Source organism: Melanerpes formicivorus, unplaced genomic scaffold, assembly GCF_026170545.1.
Source record: "Melanerpes formicivorus ecotype bairdi unplaced genomic scaffold, bMelFor1.0.p_v2 SCAF_1, whole genome shotgun sequence".
In the NCBI taxonomy this organism is placed as follows: Eukaryota; Metazoa; Chordata; class Aves; order Piciformes; family Picidae; genus Melanerpes; species Melanerpes formicivorus.
The window spans coordinates 56,841,987-56,858,686 of record NW_027142353.1 but is presented as its reverse complement, the minus strand read 5'-3'; the positions used below and the strand labels follow the sequence as shown (position 1 = coordinate 56,858,686).

The following is a 16,700-nucleotide window of genomic DNA, read 5'->3' as shown; positions in this document are numbered from 1 at the left end:
TACTATTATTTTCTCAGTTCATTGATTTCTGCTGGGGAAGACTTGGAAATCTGATGACTTTGCCGGTTTGCACATTTAGTATTCATTGCATTGAAAAGGTTGTTGAGAAAAACAGGAACTCTTACAGGAGTCAGTAACAGATGCAGATTCCAGATGAAGAGCTTTGCTCTGACTGCAGTGCTGTTCGCTGCAGGCTGGGCTGGGAAAATGAGTATGGAGAACATCAATTCTAGGGTTTATCACTGAGGCTGGATGTGCATGATGCTTACTAAAGCTATAGTACTAGTGAAAATCTCATACTCTTTTGAATATGCAACATTTGCATCTCAGGCTTTAGTTTAGAAACTGCATGTTCTCTGTTGCTCTTTCTTTTTAATTGCAGTTTTGTTTGTCTGAAGGTAACAGCTGCCAATTTACAAACCCAGTTCAAGTGAACTGAGGTCTGCAGAACTTGTCAGTAGATGCAGGATGGGGCCAGCCTGAAATTTGTTCATGTTTTGAGCCTTTGTAACGATGGAGAGTGGTACCATCAAGCAGTGCTTTACTTTAAGTGTAAATTTCTAAAGTGTGAGCTTTCTTCTGTTAATTGTTAGTTCCAACAGAAAAATGATTTCATGATCATACCCGTGAATATTATTCTCTATGTACATGTCTGTTCATGTATGTTTGTTGTTGTTTGTTTGTTGTTTTTTTTTTTTTCTTCAAGATTCTTGGATATCCCAGTCAGCTTCCTTCCCTAGGAATCAGAAGCAACCAGGTGTGGATTCCTTGTCACCTGTAGCATCACTTCCTAAACAGATTTTCCAGCCTTCTGCCCAGCAGCAGCCTTCTAAACAGGTTAAAGTCACATGTGCAAACTGCAAAAAGCCTTTGCAAAAGGGACAGACTGCCTATCAGCGAAAAGGATCTGCTCACCTTTTTTGTTCTACTACCTGCCTCTCATCATTCTCACACAAACCCACTCCAAAGAAACTTTGTGTTATGTGCAGAAAGTAAGGGATTTTTTAAACATTTTGATTCATATTAGCAGCTAAATCCAGTAATACTTGAGATTCTCATACACCTATGATAACTGCTTTGTTAATGTTCCAAATCTGACTATATATTGTGTCACTTTGATGTTGTTTGGAAATGTTGAATTTACTATCTGCTAAAACAACAAAAAAAACCCCAGCTTTTGAATTTGAAGTGTGGCAGATTATTTCTCTGAAAGCCAATACATGAAAAATTACTGATTAAAAACGTAATAATATGCTAGATGTCCAAGTAAGGTTTATGCCATGACGAGATACACTTTATACCTCAAGTTCTTCATCAGAAAAGCAGACCTTGTGTTGTACGGAAACTCTTCATTGTGATTGATGAAGATACAAAGTCATGAGGCTTTAAAAGGAGAAATTGATACTTGCAGGAAGCTGGAAGAAATTTGGGAGCTCTTCTGCTGTTGGTAGTGTAGTATAGGGAGAAGAGAAGCATTAGACTTTCCTCATAGTTCGGGGCAGCTGTGATGACTTTTGAAGCGAAAGATATGTTAAATGGGCAGCAAAGAGTAAGTGACAAGCACGCTTAGTGGCTTATTCTAAATTACTGGTTAGGTTCATTAATTCCCAAACTTAAAATTGCCAAAGATGACTTCCATAATTGTACTCTTGTAGTGTTAGGCATATAAAATAGCTGTATTGTATTTCTTCTTTCAGTGTGCTGAGATATTTGTACATTTTCACTGCACACCCTGCAGTGACACTAGTTAAACAATGAATTTTTGCTGAACTTCAGTGTGCTGTGTGGTGAATTAGTGGCTTTTCTTCAGATGTAAGCTACTGGTCTGAATATATTTTTTTTAATTCCCTATTTTACTGAAGCTCAGTAAAAGTAAACTCTAGAAAGTATTGCTATCCTGTGTATGCATTACAGTATCACAGTATAACTAAGGTTGGAAAGGACCTCGAGGATCATTGAGTCCAACCTATCAACACAGACCCCATGACTAGACCATGGCACCAAGTGCCACGTCCAATCCCCTCTTGAACGCCTCCAGGGACAGTGACTCAACCACCTCCCTGGGCAGCCTGTTCCAATGACGAACGACTCTCTCGGTGACGAACTTCCTCCTCACCTCGAGTCTAAACCTCCCCTGACGCAGATTGTTTGGTACACTGAAAGTCTGGCACGTTTAGCTTTTAAAAAACCACATATTTTTCTCAACCCTTGTCTCAGTAGAGCTCTCTGCTCTTTCTGTTGGCTTGTAGGTGTTTATACACTGGTTTGTTCGGGGCTTTTTTTAGAAGCAATCTTGTGACTACCATATTAAGCTACCTGTATTACATAGAACGATGAAGATTGGACTGATCTTATTTCTGCCCAAAATCTTAAACTCATGAGGAAATCTCTGCTGTCTTGCAACTTTAGAGATTGTAAGAGGATACATACAAAACAGTCCTAAATGAAAAGACTCCATTTTTGGATGAGGAAAATGTTTATCGCTTACTCAAAACTGTTTCCTTAGCATATCTGATTTATAGAGAACCTTTGTGAAGTCACCTTTGGCAGTTTTTGAGATTATGTTGATCATTCCTCTTCCACTAATATGCAGTTGCTTGCTCAATCACAGTTAAACAGAGGGCCGCATTTGCATGAAATTGTTCCTCTGTAGCTTGGCTTTGCTGTGAAGCCAAATCTTAGTCAGCCTCCTTTTGCTTTATTGCTATAGCTTTGTTACCTGATAGCAGGAAGTGAGATGCTCTTTGCTCCATACATGTTTTTGTGTTTTCTTTCTACTAAAGCAGCCAACATTGTCAGCTAGCAGTTCTGGATTTTGCTAAAGTTCCCATATTCTTTCACTGCAGATCTTCAGTGTAGGTTGGATAGATGGTGATTCTTTACAGGTCAGACTTTAACAGGTAGTGCTTAGATTTTGTTTAAACATGTAGGCTATTTTAAGTGGAAAAAGTGAAGCCAACATTAACTTCTCTAAAAATTCAGAGTTCTTACATATGTTATCATACACCATTTCCAGCAATTTTCTGAACCTTTGTAACCACATGAATACTGTGGGATTTATTATAAGAAGGAAGGTATTTTCCTTAGTGTTTATAGTTTTTGTTGGCTGGTGTTAATCTTTTTGACTTCACTTTTGTCCCCTTTGATACAAGTTAATATGTGCTTTGATGTAAGTTAATCGTGTTTATGAGTTGTGGTGTAAGCTCCTCAGGGCAGGAGTTCTGGCTTTGTTTTGCATTATTGAAGTGATAACACTCCCCAACACAAATCCCTTGCTAGCTTGCCAAAGGGGAAGCCAAAATCTGCTGGTTTTCCTTTGCTGCAAGAAGACAAGTTTATTTTGCAAGTTTATTTTGAAGAGTGTCTGTCTAGGGAAGTGTACAACATTTTTCTAACATTTTCAGCTCATTCTTATCTTAAGGTTTCTAGGTATGAGTGTTGGCTCCAACTGGCAATCCATTGTGATGTCAGTAGATTAAGATTTTGCCCAATACTATTTCCTCCCTCCATAACTTTTTAAAACAGACAAACAAAAAAACCCCCAAAAAACTTACAAGGCCAAGGAGGAGACTTTTATTTCTTATTTCTGTTCTGCTTCTGATTTGTGGTATGTGATAGCTAGGGATTAAAATTCAAGTGAGTTCCCTGGTGACTGGAAAAGGGGCAACATTGTGCCCATTTAAAAAAAGGATAAAAAGGAGAGCCCTGGGAACTACTGACCTGTGCAGCCTCCCCTCAGTGCCTGGGAAGATCATGAAGTAGAGACTATTAAAAGCTGTGCTAAGGCACATGGAGGACAGTGTGGTGATTCTAAACAGCCACCAAGGGCAAGTCCTGTCTGACCAACCTTGTGATGGAGTGATTGCATCAGTGGTAAAGTGAAGACCTGTAGATGTCATCTGTCTGGATTTTTGTAAAGCCTTTGACTTGATCCCCCACAACATCCTTCTCACCAAATTGGAGTTACAGATTTGATGGATGCACTGTTCAGTGGACAAAGAATTGTTTGGATGGTTGGATCCTGAGGGTAGTGGTCAGTGTCCCGATTGAGATTGTGGCAAGTGGCGTCACACTGGAGTCCTCACTGGGACCAGTGCTGTTTATTTTCTTTATCAGTGACACAGGCAGTGGGTTCAAGAGCACCCCCAGCAAGTTTGTAGGTGACACTAAGCTGATTGATGTGGGGCATTGACATGCCTGAGGGATGGGATTCTATCTAGAGGGACCTTCATGAGCTCAAGGAGTGGGTCTGTGGAACTTAATGAGGTTGAAGGCCAAGTGCAAGGTCCTACATTTGAGTCAGGGCAATCCTTGATATCAATACCAGCTAGGGTATAATGGGAGATGGCAGCCCTGTGGAAAAACACTTGCTAGAGGAAATGCTGGATGTCTTCTTGTAGGATTTATTTAGGTATGGAAGTCCATTTGCCTGAAGGGTTTTTAACTGAATATTTCCAAGGAGTTCTGTTTTTAGAAAAGGAATTTAGACTTTGGGAAATGTCACTGGCAATTGTCTCAACCTGGAGAAGAGAAAGCTCCAAGGACACTGTAAAGTGGCTTTCAGTAATTAAAAGAGGCCTAGAAGGAAGATGGGGACAGCCTGTTTTGTTTTTTTTTTTTTTCCCAAGGACAATGGGTAATGGTTTTAAACTATCTACCCTAAATCTGCCTTCTTTTATAAGGAAGCCTTTTTTTCATGGGGATGGTGAAACATTGGAACAGGCTACCCAGAGGAGGTGGTACATGTCCCATCCCTGGAAACACAGAGTGTCAGGTTGTATGGGGCTTTTGGGGAACCTGGTCATGAAGATGTCCCTGCTTATGGCAGAGAAGTTGGACTAGATGACCTTTAAAGGTCCTTTCCAACCCAAACCATTCTATTATTGTTTGAGTGAAGCCACCTTAGAAATTACCTCAGAAGCTAGGGAGAACTGATTACAAAGGTGCAATGCCAAGCATGGTTTCAGCAACTTTGCAGCATGTGCAGCATACAATTGAGAATCAAGCAAGTCTAGAATTAATTTCAGTGAAAAAACAGTTGTCTGGTTAAAAGGTTTATTCTCTTTCAAATTCATTTTATTGATGGTGAGGTCTCTGATTTAACACATTACATTGGTGTGATTTTGAATGATAAAGATTCTAGGCAGGTTTGAGGTAGAATTTTTAGCATTTGGTTGTACTTTGGAGAAAACCTTCTCTATTCCTCTCATTGTCCTGAGATTAATACTGGAAATGGTGGAGAGACATACAAATAAAGACCATTTCTTCTATATAAAGAAAAAACCCCATCTTCTTCTACAAATCTGAATTTTTCATATGAAACACAAATACAGCATTTGTGTAAAGTGGCAAAAGGGCTAGTTCAAGTGTGCTTTGTTATTTTTTTTTTTTATAAGATTGTGTTTGTCACAGCTGGAAACTAAATGGTGTGTTAACATCAATTCTGAAAAAATAGAGAAAAAAATACCACCCCCCCCCCCCCCGAATTTTTATGCAGGGAAGATATGGTACTTATATTACTCACAGTAGCAAAAAATGCTCTCAAACTTGGTGTTTAGCATGGAACAACTATCATAGTATCAGTCAGGGTTGGAAGGGACCACAAGGATCATCTAGTTCCAATCCCCCTGCCATGGGCAGGGACACCCCACACTAGATCAGGCTGGCCAAAGCCTCATCCAGCCTGGGCTTAAACACCTCCAGGGATGGGGCCTCAACCACCTCTCTGGACAACTTATTCCAGGGCTTCACCACTCTCATGGTAAAGAACTTCCTCCTCACATCCAGCCTCAATCTCCTCACCTCCAGCTTCATTCCATTCCCCCTAGTCCTGTCACTACCTGAGATCCTGAGAAGTCCCTCCCCAGCCTTCCTGTAGGCCACCTTCAGATACTGGAAGGCCACAGTGAGGTCACCTCAGAGCCTTCTCTTCTCCAGACTGAACAGCCCTAACTCCTTCGGCCTGTTCTCGTAGGAGAGGTGCTCCAGCCCTCTGATCATCCTTGTGGCCCTTCTCTGGACACATTCTAGTACGTCCATATCCCTCTTGTAATAGGGGCTCCAGAACTGGATGCAGTACTCCAGGTGGGGTCTCACCAGAGCTGAGTAGAGGGGGAGGATCACCTCCCTTGACCTGCTGGCCACACATCTCCTGATGCAGCCCAGGATCTGATTGGCTTTGCGGGCTGCAAGTGCACACTGAGAGCTCATGTTGAGCTTCTCGTCCACCAGCACCCCCAAGTCTCTCTCCTCAGGGCTGCTTTCCAGCCAGTCACTGCCCAGCCTGGATTTGTGCCTGGGATTGCCTCGACCCAGATGCAGGACCCTGCACTTGCTCTTGTTGATCCTCATGAGGTTGGCTTGTGCCCACCTCTCCAGCCTGTCAAGGTCCCTCTGGATGGCCTCCCTTCCCTCCAGCATGTCTGCTGCACCACACAGCTTGGTGTCATCAGCAAACTTGCTGAGGGTGCACTCAATGCCACTGTCCATGTCACCCACAAAGATGTTGAAAAAGACAGGTCCCAGGACTGATCCCTGAGGGACTCCACTTGTCACTGGCCTCCACTGGGACATGGAGCCATTGACAGCCACTCTTTGGGTGCGGCCATCAAGCCAGTTCCTTATCCATCTAGTGGTCCACCCATCAAACCCATGTGTCACCAGCTTGGAGACCAGGATGTGGTGCGGGACAGTGTCGAAGGCTTTGCTCAGGTCCAGGTAAACGACATCAGTTGCTCGCCCCTCATCTATTAATTTCGTCACCTGCTCATAGAAGGCCACCAGGTTGGTCAGGCAGGATTTGCCCTTGGTGAAACCATGCACTATATATGCACAAACCAGATTTGAAGTGGAAGCATTAGAAGAAAGAATAAATGTACTGTAAGAATAAGGTACTGTATGTTCTTGTTGAAATACATGCTGTACTTGTATGCCAGCACACTACAGGTTTGGTTTTTTTTTGTCTTTCAGGGATATAACAACAATGAAAGGTACCATTGTTGCTCAAGTTGATTCAAGTGAGTCTTTCCAGGAGTTTTGTAGTACATCGTGCTTATCCTTCTATGAAGATAAACAGAGTCCCTCAAAAGGAGCTTTGAATAAATCAAGATGCACTATCTGTGGTAAACTAACTGAGGTCTGCTTGGCTTTTTGTTTCTCCCCTCTCTTATCTCTTTGCCAATAATTATAATATGAATAACTTCACATTCTGAAATAAGAAAACTGAAAATAAGGAAGTTTAAAATATGATTCAGTGTTTTCATATGCAGTGAGATATTAAGGTCTGCTGGCTTAATATTCATGGAGAAAGTAACCTTTTTGAATTCTATCTGGGGATTGTTTCAGAAATGAAGTGCTGTTTTCAGGTATCTTGTTGCTACTGTCAACAATTTTATTAGGTGTAGAATCTTGTAATTATAACCCGTGTCTCCCACATAGAAGAATTGGTACTGAAAAAAGTCAGGGCTTATTCTTTACTTCTTTTAATGTGTGTTTTGAAAGATTATGCAACTATTTTGAGAGATATATAGAATATACATAATTTTAAATTCTCATGAATATATTGATTTACTCTGGATGCCATTACTAAGCTTGCTGTAGTTCAGGCTGCTACTTTACACAGCATATGTCTCTGGCCAATCTTTCTATGCCACGTTGTTATGGCAATGCTAGCGACGAGCAGTGTGAGCAATCTGGCAGCGCAGGCCTAGAGCCTGACGTGGTGGTAGGCCATGCTCAGTATAAGTGCAGAGCCAGCTAGCAGTGTAGCAAAACAGTGCTGTGCCTGCAGCATGTAACTAAAACAGGGTACTGGTAGCTTTAAACATAGAAAGTTATCTTGGGACAACAGGACATGCACCTGCATCAACAAACCTCGTGTGTCGTTAGTAGTTGGACCAATAATCTGTAATAGTGTGATGTGTGGTCACTCATAGGGAACCAATGAAGCTATGCCAACAAGGCACTCTGAGTTTATATAAGTTGTAGAAGTTCCCTTGCTACGCACTTCTGCCTTTCCTTTCTCCTCTTCTTCTATGCTTTGCTTTACTGTGCTATACTCGCACCATAGGCCTACAATACTGGAACAGTAAAGGAACAATACTCGATCATATTGGTCAGCTGTATTGACTCCAATCTCTATCCCGTATGTTGTTAGCATGTAAACTGAATATTTTGTAAAACTGCATGAATTGACCTTCTGCTCTAATAATACAGTTGTCACATTCTTCCCTATGTGATTTTTGCTTCTAGGATACAACAGCAAATGGGTCCAAGATTTATTTTTTTTCCCCTAGAACTTGGGAGGCAACAGAAACACCTATTTCTGTTTCTGTATTTCATGGTCCTTTCAAACATACCTGCTCTTAACTAGTGAAGTAATATGATTTGGTTTTAGTTATTGTACATCAGTGTAAGAGTTCTGCCTTGTCTAGTAGTTTCAGGCGACTTTGTGCTTGTGTGCTGATGGAATGCTTCTTTTTTGTTCATATCTTTTAGATTCGTCATGAAGTTAGCTTTAAAAATATGACTCATAAGCTGTGCAGTGACCATTGCTTCAATAGATACAGGATGGCAAATGGTTTAATAATGAATTGCTGTGAGCATTGTGGGGAGTATTTGCCCAGTAAAGGAGCTGGAAACAATATTCTTACTATTGATGGTCAGCAGAAGAGATTCTGCTGTCAGAACTGCGTTGGTGAATACAAGCAGGTAATTACTTTTTTACCTATAAATTGAAATTGAATAAACATTGTTATTCCCTTGATTTATCCTGGTACTCATGATTTTACTTCTCTTTAGAAGACTTTTAAAAATGAAAATCATGCCAGCAAAGCCAAACTAGCCAGAATGGACCTTTTACTACTGCCTTTTTTTGGTGTCACTGTATTAGCAATACAAAACCTCTGGTGTTTAGTTACATTTCTTTCTAATGGTGTATCACGAATGTATTAGTAGTAAACTTGACACACACAGACTTACTGGTCCTTAAGCAATGTTCACTTTTAGATGCAAAAACTCACTTGTATGCAGTTGAAACGTACAAAAATGTGCAGATCATGCAGATTGGACATTGCTGTGAGAATGGGCTTCCTGGTGCATGGTGGCTGTGTACCTGCACAATGTCTCATTGCTTCCACTGCACAACACGGGATTTCAAAACTTACTGTTACTTTCACTCTTCCATCTGTTAAACTTCATGTTTTCATATTGATTATTATTTGGTTTATCTTTATTTTTTATTTATTCTCAAGACAGTTAACAATTGTGGTTAAAAATAATTCCAAGTCATGAAATTTGATACTGGTGTCTTGCATATTACAGAGCCAACTTAGCTCTGAACTGTTACTAATGCTGGCTGGAAGGTTTAAATGTTAATCACAGCACTTATGGTATAATAGGATAACTCTGAAATAGTAAATATTTTGGGGTAGGATATGCAATTTGTGGATTTTTTCTTTTTCTTTTGGGTTTTATTACTTGGTACATTCTGCTCCAAGTTTCTAGGGACAGAGTTTTGAAAGTACTGTTTTACTAGCAAGAAATTTCTTCACCCCACTGTGAAGTTCACACTTGAATATATGAATGACCTCAGTGCTGCACATTGGGCTTTGGATTCTTTCTTCATCTCTTTCTATTTTTAAGAAACTAAGTAATGCCAGAGAAAAGGGGATTGCAGTGCTGAGTAGTTTTAAGTTCAGTAATGTTGCATCATGTATGTTTGTATTTTCTCCTTGGATGTTCCGTTTTGGGGATGACTGTGGTTGTGTATATTCTGTGTGCAAGCAGCAAATCTGGAAACCTGTGTATGTAAACAGCATCACTGAAAACATAACATAAGCATTATTCTTTTGTCACAGCTATACCAAGAGGGACAGGATAGGTTTCCAAGATACTAAAAGCGTAGGCATGCCCAGAAGCCGTGGAAAGACTTGAAGAAACATTGAATACTGTCTGTCGAAGAAACAAAAAGGCATGAGATTAACTTTGAACTTGAAACATTCCCACACAACCAGTATAACATGCACTGCACATGGAATTGTGAAGTGATCGTGGAATTTTGAGAGGTCAAATGATAAATCTGTAATGAACTCACAATTGCAGACTGTACTCTATTTGTTCAGATGTTGTTACCATTTTTTTTCTTTGTTTGTTTAGATATGTATTTGAGAGCGAGAAGGGTATGGGTAGCAAGTTGTATGTTGCTGTTTGATTTGGGGAGGAGGAATAGTTTGCAGTACCAGGAGCCTTCACAAGTAGCTTTGGGTATTGTGCATTGTTGTGAGGATCCTTAAAAGAACCTTAAAAATGGATGCACACTGTTTTGGTGCATTTAGTTCCACTAGACTTCTAAGCACGTTCTTAATTCTTTGGTGGTAGTATTTGTTAGTGAGGAACTATTTCAAACTCTGAGAAGCTTAAGTGCTAATGTGCATCTGGTTTGGAGTGGTGATTCAGTAATCCTTAGCTGGTAGGTTTCAGATGTTCTTGGGGTGTAAGGTTTTGGGATATTTTTGATATTAAGAGAAACTGAAGCTATATAATTAGGAGGCTTTTAGTGTATGTTGCAGGTGTCAAAGTTGTTCGGGACACAAGTATTTGAGAATATTTAGTTGTCTAGCAGGATTTAGTTAAGTTTAAAGTTCCATTTTCATTAAGTTTGTTTTGTTTATTTGGTGTTTTGTTCTTTTTTTAACTGAATGTTTTCAAGGAGTTCTGCTTTTAAAAAGGGAATTTAGACTTTGGAAAATGTTGCTGAATTCTCTCAGCCTGATGAAGAGAGGGTCCAAGGAGAACTTAGTGACTTTTGGTACTTAAAAGGAGCCTAGAAGGAAAATGGGGACAGTCTTTTTAGCAAGATCTCTTGAGAGCTGGACTAGATGACACAGAAGGGTCCTTTCCAAGTTAAAACCATTCTGTTGGGTCTGTGAACTCATTGGGCCACAACTGGCAAATTGTAGGTTGCTTTATTCAGGTGCAACAATGTTTTCTTGGAGATTTTTTGTTAGGCCTTGCTTTTTAAAGGAGAACTGATGAAGGAGAGAATATGGGAGAGCTGCTGTTACATACTGGAATAAAAGTAATGGAGTTATACAGGAAAAGTTGATGTATCATTTGACTTCAGCGTTATGTTGTTCAACTGATAATTGTGTGTCACATAACAGTTGTGCCAAATGTTTTCTTACCAACAGTTGTAAAATACATAGGTCTTCCTGGTTTGAGCTTTGTATTAAGCAGTTGCCATTGTAAATGTCATACACCTATCAATATGCTATACATTGTAGTAGTAATAAATGAAAACTGATTTCTGTTACTTGTACCTATTTGCAGACTTTTTCCCTTCTTTTTTAAATAAATATTACACTGGTTTGAACAAATAACTTTCAGTAAATTATCATGGACAATTTTTTTCCCCCTGGAATAAAAAAAAATTGGAAGTGGTAGGTAACTAAAACTACTGTGGCTTTCAGAGTGGCCACTGAGTGCAAATTATCACTGCAAAAGCTTCCTTTCCTCTTCTTTAGACTGTTGGTGGGGGTAAGAAACAGTGTTATTCCTGGGATGGGGAGTAGGCTTTTTTTCTGAACTCTCTAGGTCACCTTTCAAGGTGATGAATGCACTTAGCTTCCTATATACCTGTTTCAGGACATGGTTTAGAACTGAGACACAAACAAGCTTGAATAATGCATCCAGTGTTTTTTCTTTTCTGAGAGGTGATGGTTGGTGATAGTTAACCTAAAACTTAAGTAATTACAGAGTGTAGGCTTCTTTTGTATTAGAAAGCTATGAAAAATAATTGATTCAAGAATTAAAATTAGACACAGACTAAATAATGCTCACTGTAGTTATATGCAAGTGCCTGATAGTTTCCTGATGGCAGAGGAGCATGGAGACAGCTTAGGACTATAAAAAAAACCATAGTAAAACAACACAATTCTTCCAAAAATGAAATAAGCATGGCAATTTAGGTGAAACATCAAAACAACCCCCCTGTTGAAAGTGGTTATTTTTTTGTTAAACCTGAAGAAGAACGCTAGTACTAGATCCTAAATTCTTTACTTTTCACTTGTAGAAGGGCAAAAGGGACTTAAAATTACACTACATAAACAAAGAAACCATTTCTAAACAAGAGTGAGATCGTATTTGACAAGGAGATGGCTAAATTGTGTTAAATAACGGTGTTAAGTGAGGAATATTTTCTTTTACTAGGATTTTTATATAATTAAAATGATAGCCTAACTGTTATAAAAATTACATTAGTGGCTGATTTAAAAATTAGTATCTCTTAAGCACATTGAAACAGGCCCCAATATGCCTGCCATGAAGACATTACTCCAAAGCACATGCATTTGTTGTTTAAATTTTTCTGATGCTATTGCATGGTTTTTGCATACAAATTCCTTGACTCCCCTTTCAAGGCAATTGCAGCATTGTGGGTGTCATGGTTTGTTTTGAGGAACAAGTGAATTCTGTGACTTGTCTTGTGCAACCAACCATACCTTTCAATTTTCAGCTATTCACTTGAGGTAAAACTGAGTCTCTATACTTTTGAAAATACAGTCTTTAACTGTACTTACTGGCCTGATCAGTCCAAAGTGCTCTTGGTTCTTCTATGAAAGGATTTCATGCTTTACTAGTTCAAAATGTTCCTTTCAACTTTTTTCCTTCATTTCTGTGCCTGCAAGTCATTAGACTATCACCTGAGCTTTGCTTGCTCTGGGTGCTTCTTAAAAGTAATGGTCTGCATGTACTGTCAAAAAAAGGGTGATGAAGCACTGCAACTGCCTGCCCAGAGAGGCTGTGGGGTCTCCTTCCCTGCAGACTTTCAAAAGCTCTCCTGGATGTGTTCCTGTGGAACCTTCTCTGGTGTACCTGCATTGGTTAGAAAGGTTGGACTAGATCTCTAGAGGTCCCATCCAATCCCTACCAATCTGTGGTTCTGTGAGCTCTAGCAATTTCTTCATGGACTTTTTAATAGCTCTGGTGAATGCAAGCCAAATGAGTACTTTTCTAGTTGGAAAGGATACTTGCAGTGTCTCTTCATCTAGTGAAACTTCTTCAGTACTAAGTAAAAGTACATCTGATTGACTTCCGTGTTTACATGAAGACTTGCTGCTGAACATGCTTTAAGACTAACTAGGTTATGCCATCCCTTTAATCTATTCACTTACAAGCAATAGGGGTAAAAAAGCCCCCATAACCAAAAAACTGTCCAGCAGTTTCGCTTCCTTAGTTTTGAACGCTGCTTCTTGTCTAACAGCTGCTTTAGGGAACTCTTAGAACTTACTTCATCTGCTTTCACTGTACAGTGGTTTAGAAGCCTTTCCTGTATACTATGATATGCAGATCGGTTCTGCAACTTGAGATTCATTGCTTATATAGACTTTGTATTTAGTCTCACAAAACATACTGCCACATACTAGGTTAAATCTCATTGATCGCTGTGGCAGAATGTCTTGTTACCTATTACTTCAGTGGAAACATTGAGGGTTTTCTCCTTTGTCTTGTCCCATGCAGCATTTGTGCTTTTTCTGTGCTGCTTTGTGATCAAGATGCATCTGTCCTTTATGATAGGAAAAGTAACTCCACAATCCGCTGCTTCCTGCCACTGTTACTGCTTTGTAAACCCTCATTTCCATGTATGGTTGAAGAGTAAATACTGTTGACAAAACCAGTAATCATGAGAGTTGAGCAGCTGCTTTATATAGAGATATTAGAAATACTGACTTTAAACTAAAAATAAAATTATTATTAGTTTTTTTAAAATTTCTGGTCACATTTAAAGAGAAGTTCTGTGGTTTCAGCTAGTTCAAACTAGTTTAATAGTGGAGTCTCTTCCTTGCATGGCAAACCACTTCTGTCTCGTTTCAGGTAATACTTAATTTGGTATTAAGTACTCTGATTAGTACTGATATCTGGTACTCTGTAGACTTCAGGTGGAGATAGCTAGATGCTTTTTACCCTATCTGCTGTGGTGAAATAACAGGAATCTTTATCAACCAAGAAGTAATCATTTTGCCTTCCTGCTTAATGGTATGGGGGGGCCTCTTAGTGTTTATGCCTTCAGTTTCTTGCATCTCTGATGCAAATCAAGACCTCCTAGAAAGTATCCTGTCCTACCTCTTACTTCTCTTTTCTGGAACCATTTATTTTACAGCTTCTTCTTCAAATATCTTTCTTCAACTGCAGAATTTATTTCTGTTCAAGGAAAAACTTTATAATGAGCTTTTTCTTATAGACACAGGATTATCATTCATAGCAAGGTTCAGGATGTTATTTTCTTGATATTTTGAAAGGTAAAGTAAGGTAGGTACATCAGAGACATTGAAACAACAATGTAGTCCTGAAGTAAAGTGCTTAGGACCATCAAAATTGTGATCTGTGTGGGAAAACAGAGACTTCTTGAGAAGAGGAAGCGAGGAGATGATATGCCTAGGTATGAGAGTTAGAATGGATCTAAACACATCTGTGCATTGCTATACCTGGAATATCTGGACAGAGCTCAGGGAAACATGGAGAAAAAGCAAAACTGGAACAGCTGAGACATGCTTTTATGGCAGGGGTTTTCAGCTCTGCTTTTCTTGAAGGCAAGAAGGCAAGTGTCTTGATAGTAGTAACAGAACTGGCAAAAAGAGGGAACTTTGGCAGATGGAGATGCCAAAGAAAAGTTACCAGGTGTGTTACTGATTTGACTGTTCGCTGAGCTTAGCTGATGGAATGTAATCAATTACTTCAGCTTTTGCTCTTAAGACTTGGGCTTTCGAGGTGTTACTCATCTTAACCTCATTCATTGGAGCCAGGGAAGGGTTTACAGTTGTTACTCTTGACGGAGAGATGATTTGGGTGCAGTATTTTGAAAGACTGAAAAAATAATACAGTTTCTTCTTTCTTTGCTGTTACAGATTCTGCTGACATCTGGTTCTTTTCTTAGACGTACGTGTTCCTTCTGGATCCATCTGGACCATCCTTCTTTGAAATAAATCTGAAGTAGTTTAGTTGCTGTTTTCTTGATTGCTTTAATGAATCTCTGTTACCACAGAATTCCATGTAGTGAATATCTCTGCTTTTCTACTTAAAAAAAATTTTCTCTTCTTTACTTTTTGTATTTGAACAGAAGTTGACTGTGTTTCTATCCCAGAATATTCTTTAGAACCTTTCCTGGTATTTTATCTTATATCTGATCCAAAACTGTTAACTCTGTGAAGCTACCAGAGTGATGCTTGTTGCCCAGATGGAGAGGTCCATACCAATCTGTTTTACCATGGGCCATATGAATTTAACTGCTAAGTGTTTCCTTCAACTGCAAACAAGTGTTTAGGCTGCTACATAGGGTTTTAGCCATCAGCTGGTATTCTGGTGCTCTGCTTCGACTGGTCGGCACATAGAAGTTGCAGCAAGAATGCATCTTAGGGTGCAGGTGTGTTTATCCTGCTCTCTATCCTGAAGGCACATGAAGCAGCCTTTTTTCAGTCAGGAATAAAAGAGATGCTTAGATTCAAAGCACCAGTGGTTTTCTTTAAATAATCTTGCACCCAGGAAGTTCAAGAGCAGAACCTTTAGTTAGTTTCAGTTGTAAACAGAAGTGAGACTTAACTTCTTAAATACCTTTAAATTACAGTGCTGGTCTGATACTTACTTTGGGGCTTGGTCTTTCTTGGTAGTAAGTATACAATAAGAGCTCTAGCCTTCAGCTTTTGAGATCTTTCCAGAAGATGTAAAGGAACATCAAGATTCCTGTTAAAATAATTGTTGTTGATAATGGCATGAACAAAAAAATCCTCAGAAACCCTCCAAGTGAATTTTTTTATTTCCAGGGATTGTTTCTGGAATATGTCCAGTTTATCTGTTTTGTCTTGCATCTTGATGGCCACTTCTACAGTCATCAGTTTGAGTTAAACACTGTCCTAGTGGACAGAGTGTCTTTAGAATTAGTAACTTGTAAGAATTTCCAAATCTCAGGAAGTGCTTCATAATCTGCCTTTTCTCAGTTGTCTCTCCTGAGATACCTATTGTGAAGTAGAGGTGATTTCTAGAATTAGTGTTCTAATGAAATACAAAAGAAGTCACGAAAGAATGAGTTTAGAATCAAATATAATGATAGACTTTAGGCTTCTGTATTTTGTTCAGACTTTAATGCTTTGGAAGAGGTCAAATATGCAAAGACATCAAGCTAAAATTGGGTCATCTTGGTGGAGAATCTAGATGGCATAGTGATGTGGAGGTGTAGTCAGACAACTTGATGTTGAGCTTTTGCTCAAAGGCCATTGGGCCTTTGTTCTCTAGAGATTTTGCCTCTGGATTAGCTTTACTATTTTTTTTAATTGTACTTAGTAACATATTCAATACACTTTTCCTTACTAATTTAATAATGGGTTTACTTAGTTTTTGTTACAATTTCAGTTCTTAAAGCTGTGTATATTTTCATAGGATATAGTAGATTTGAATTTTCCGGAAGTGGTGCATGGACAGAAAATGATTGATGCTTTTCTCTGGTGGATTGGTTCTCAGTTAATTCTGTCTTTGGAGGAAAGTTGAAATTGAGACTAGTTTGAATCTGCAGGTTTTAGGCTCTAATCACTTTTTGTCATGTTTCCATTGCATTTGAAGCATGCATCTCAGTATTTGCCTACCACTGAAATATCATGGGGAGTGCAAGCCATTACTTCACCTGAAATGAAAGGTAAATGCTAAGAAAGTAGCAG

At 39.2% G+C, this 16,700-nt stretch overlaps 1 protein-coding gene across 13 annotated transcripts in view; it reads left to right on the top strand.

Annotated features, from left to right (window-relative positions):
* ZMYM2 (zinc finger MYM-type containing 2) overlaps positions 1-16,700 on the top strand; it is a 101,989-nt gene that overhangs the window by 33,382 nt on the left and 51,907 nt on the right. For all 13 annotated transcript variants that reach the window (XM_068144420.1, XM_068144372.1, XM_068144365.1 and 10 more), the window contains 3 exons: positions 707-992; positions 6,970-7,135; positions 8,497-8,709. In XM_068144420.1, coding sequence (XP_068000521.1) covers positions 707-992; positions 6,970-7,135; positions 8,497-8,709 — 665 coding nt within the window. The remainder of the gene's footprint in view (positions 1-706; positions 993-6,969; positions 7,136-8,496; positions 8,710-16,700) is intronic.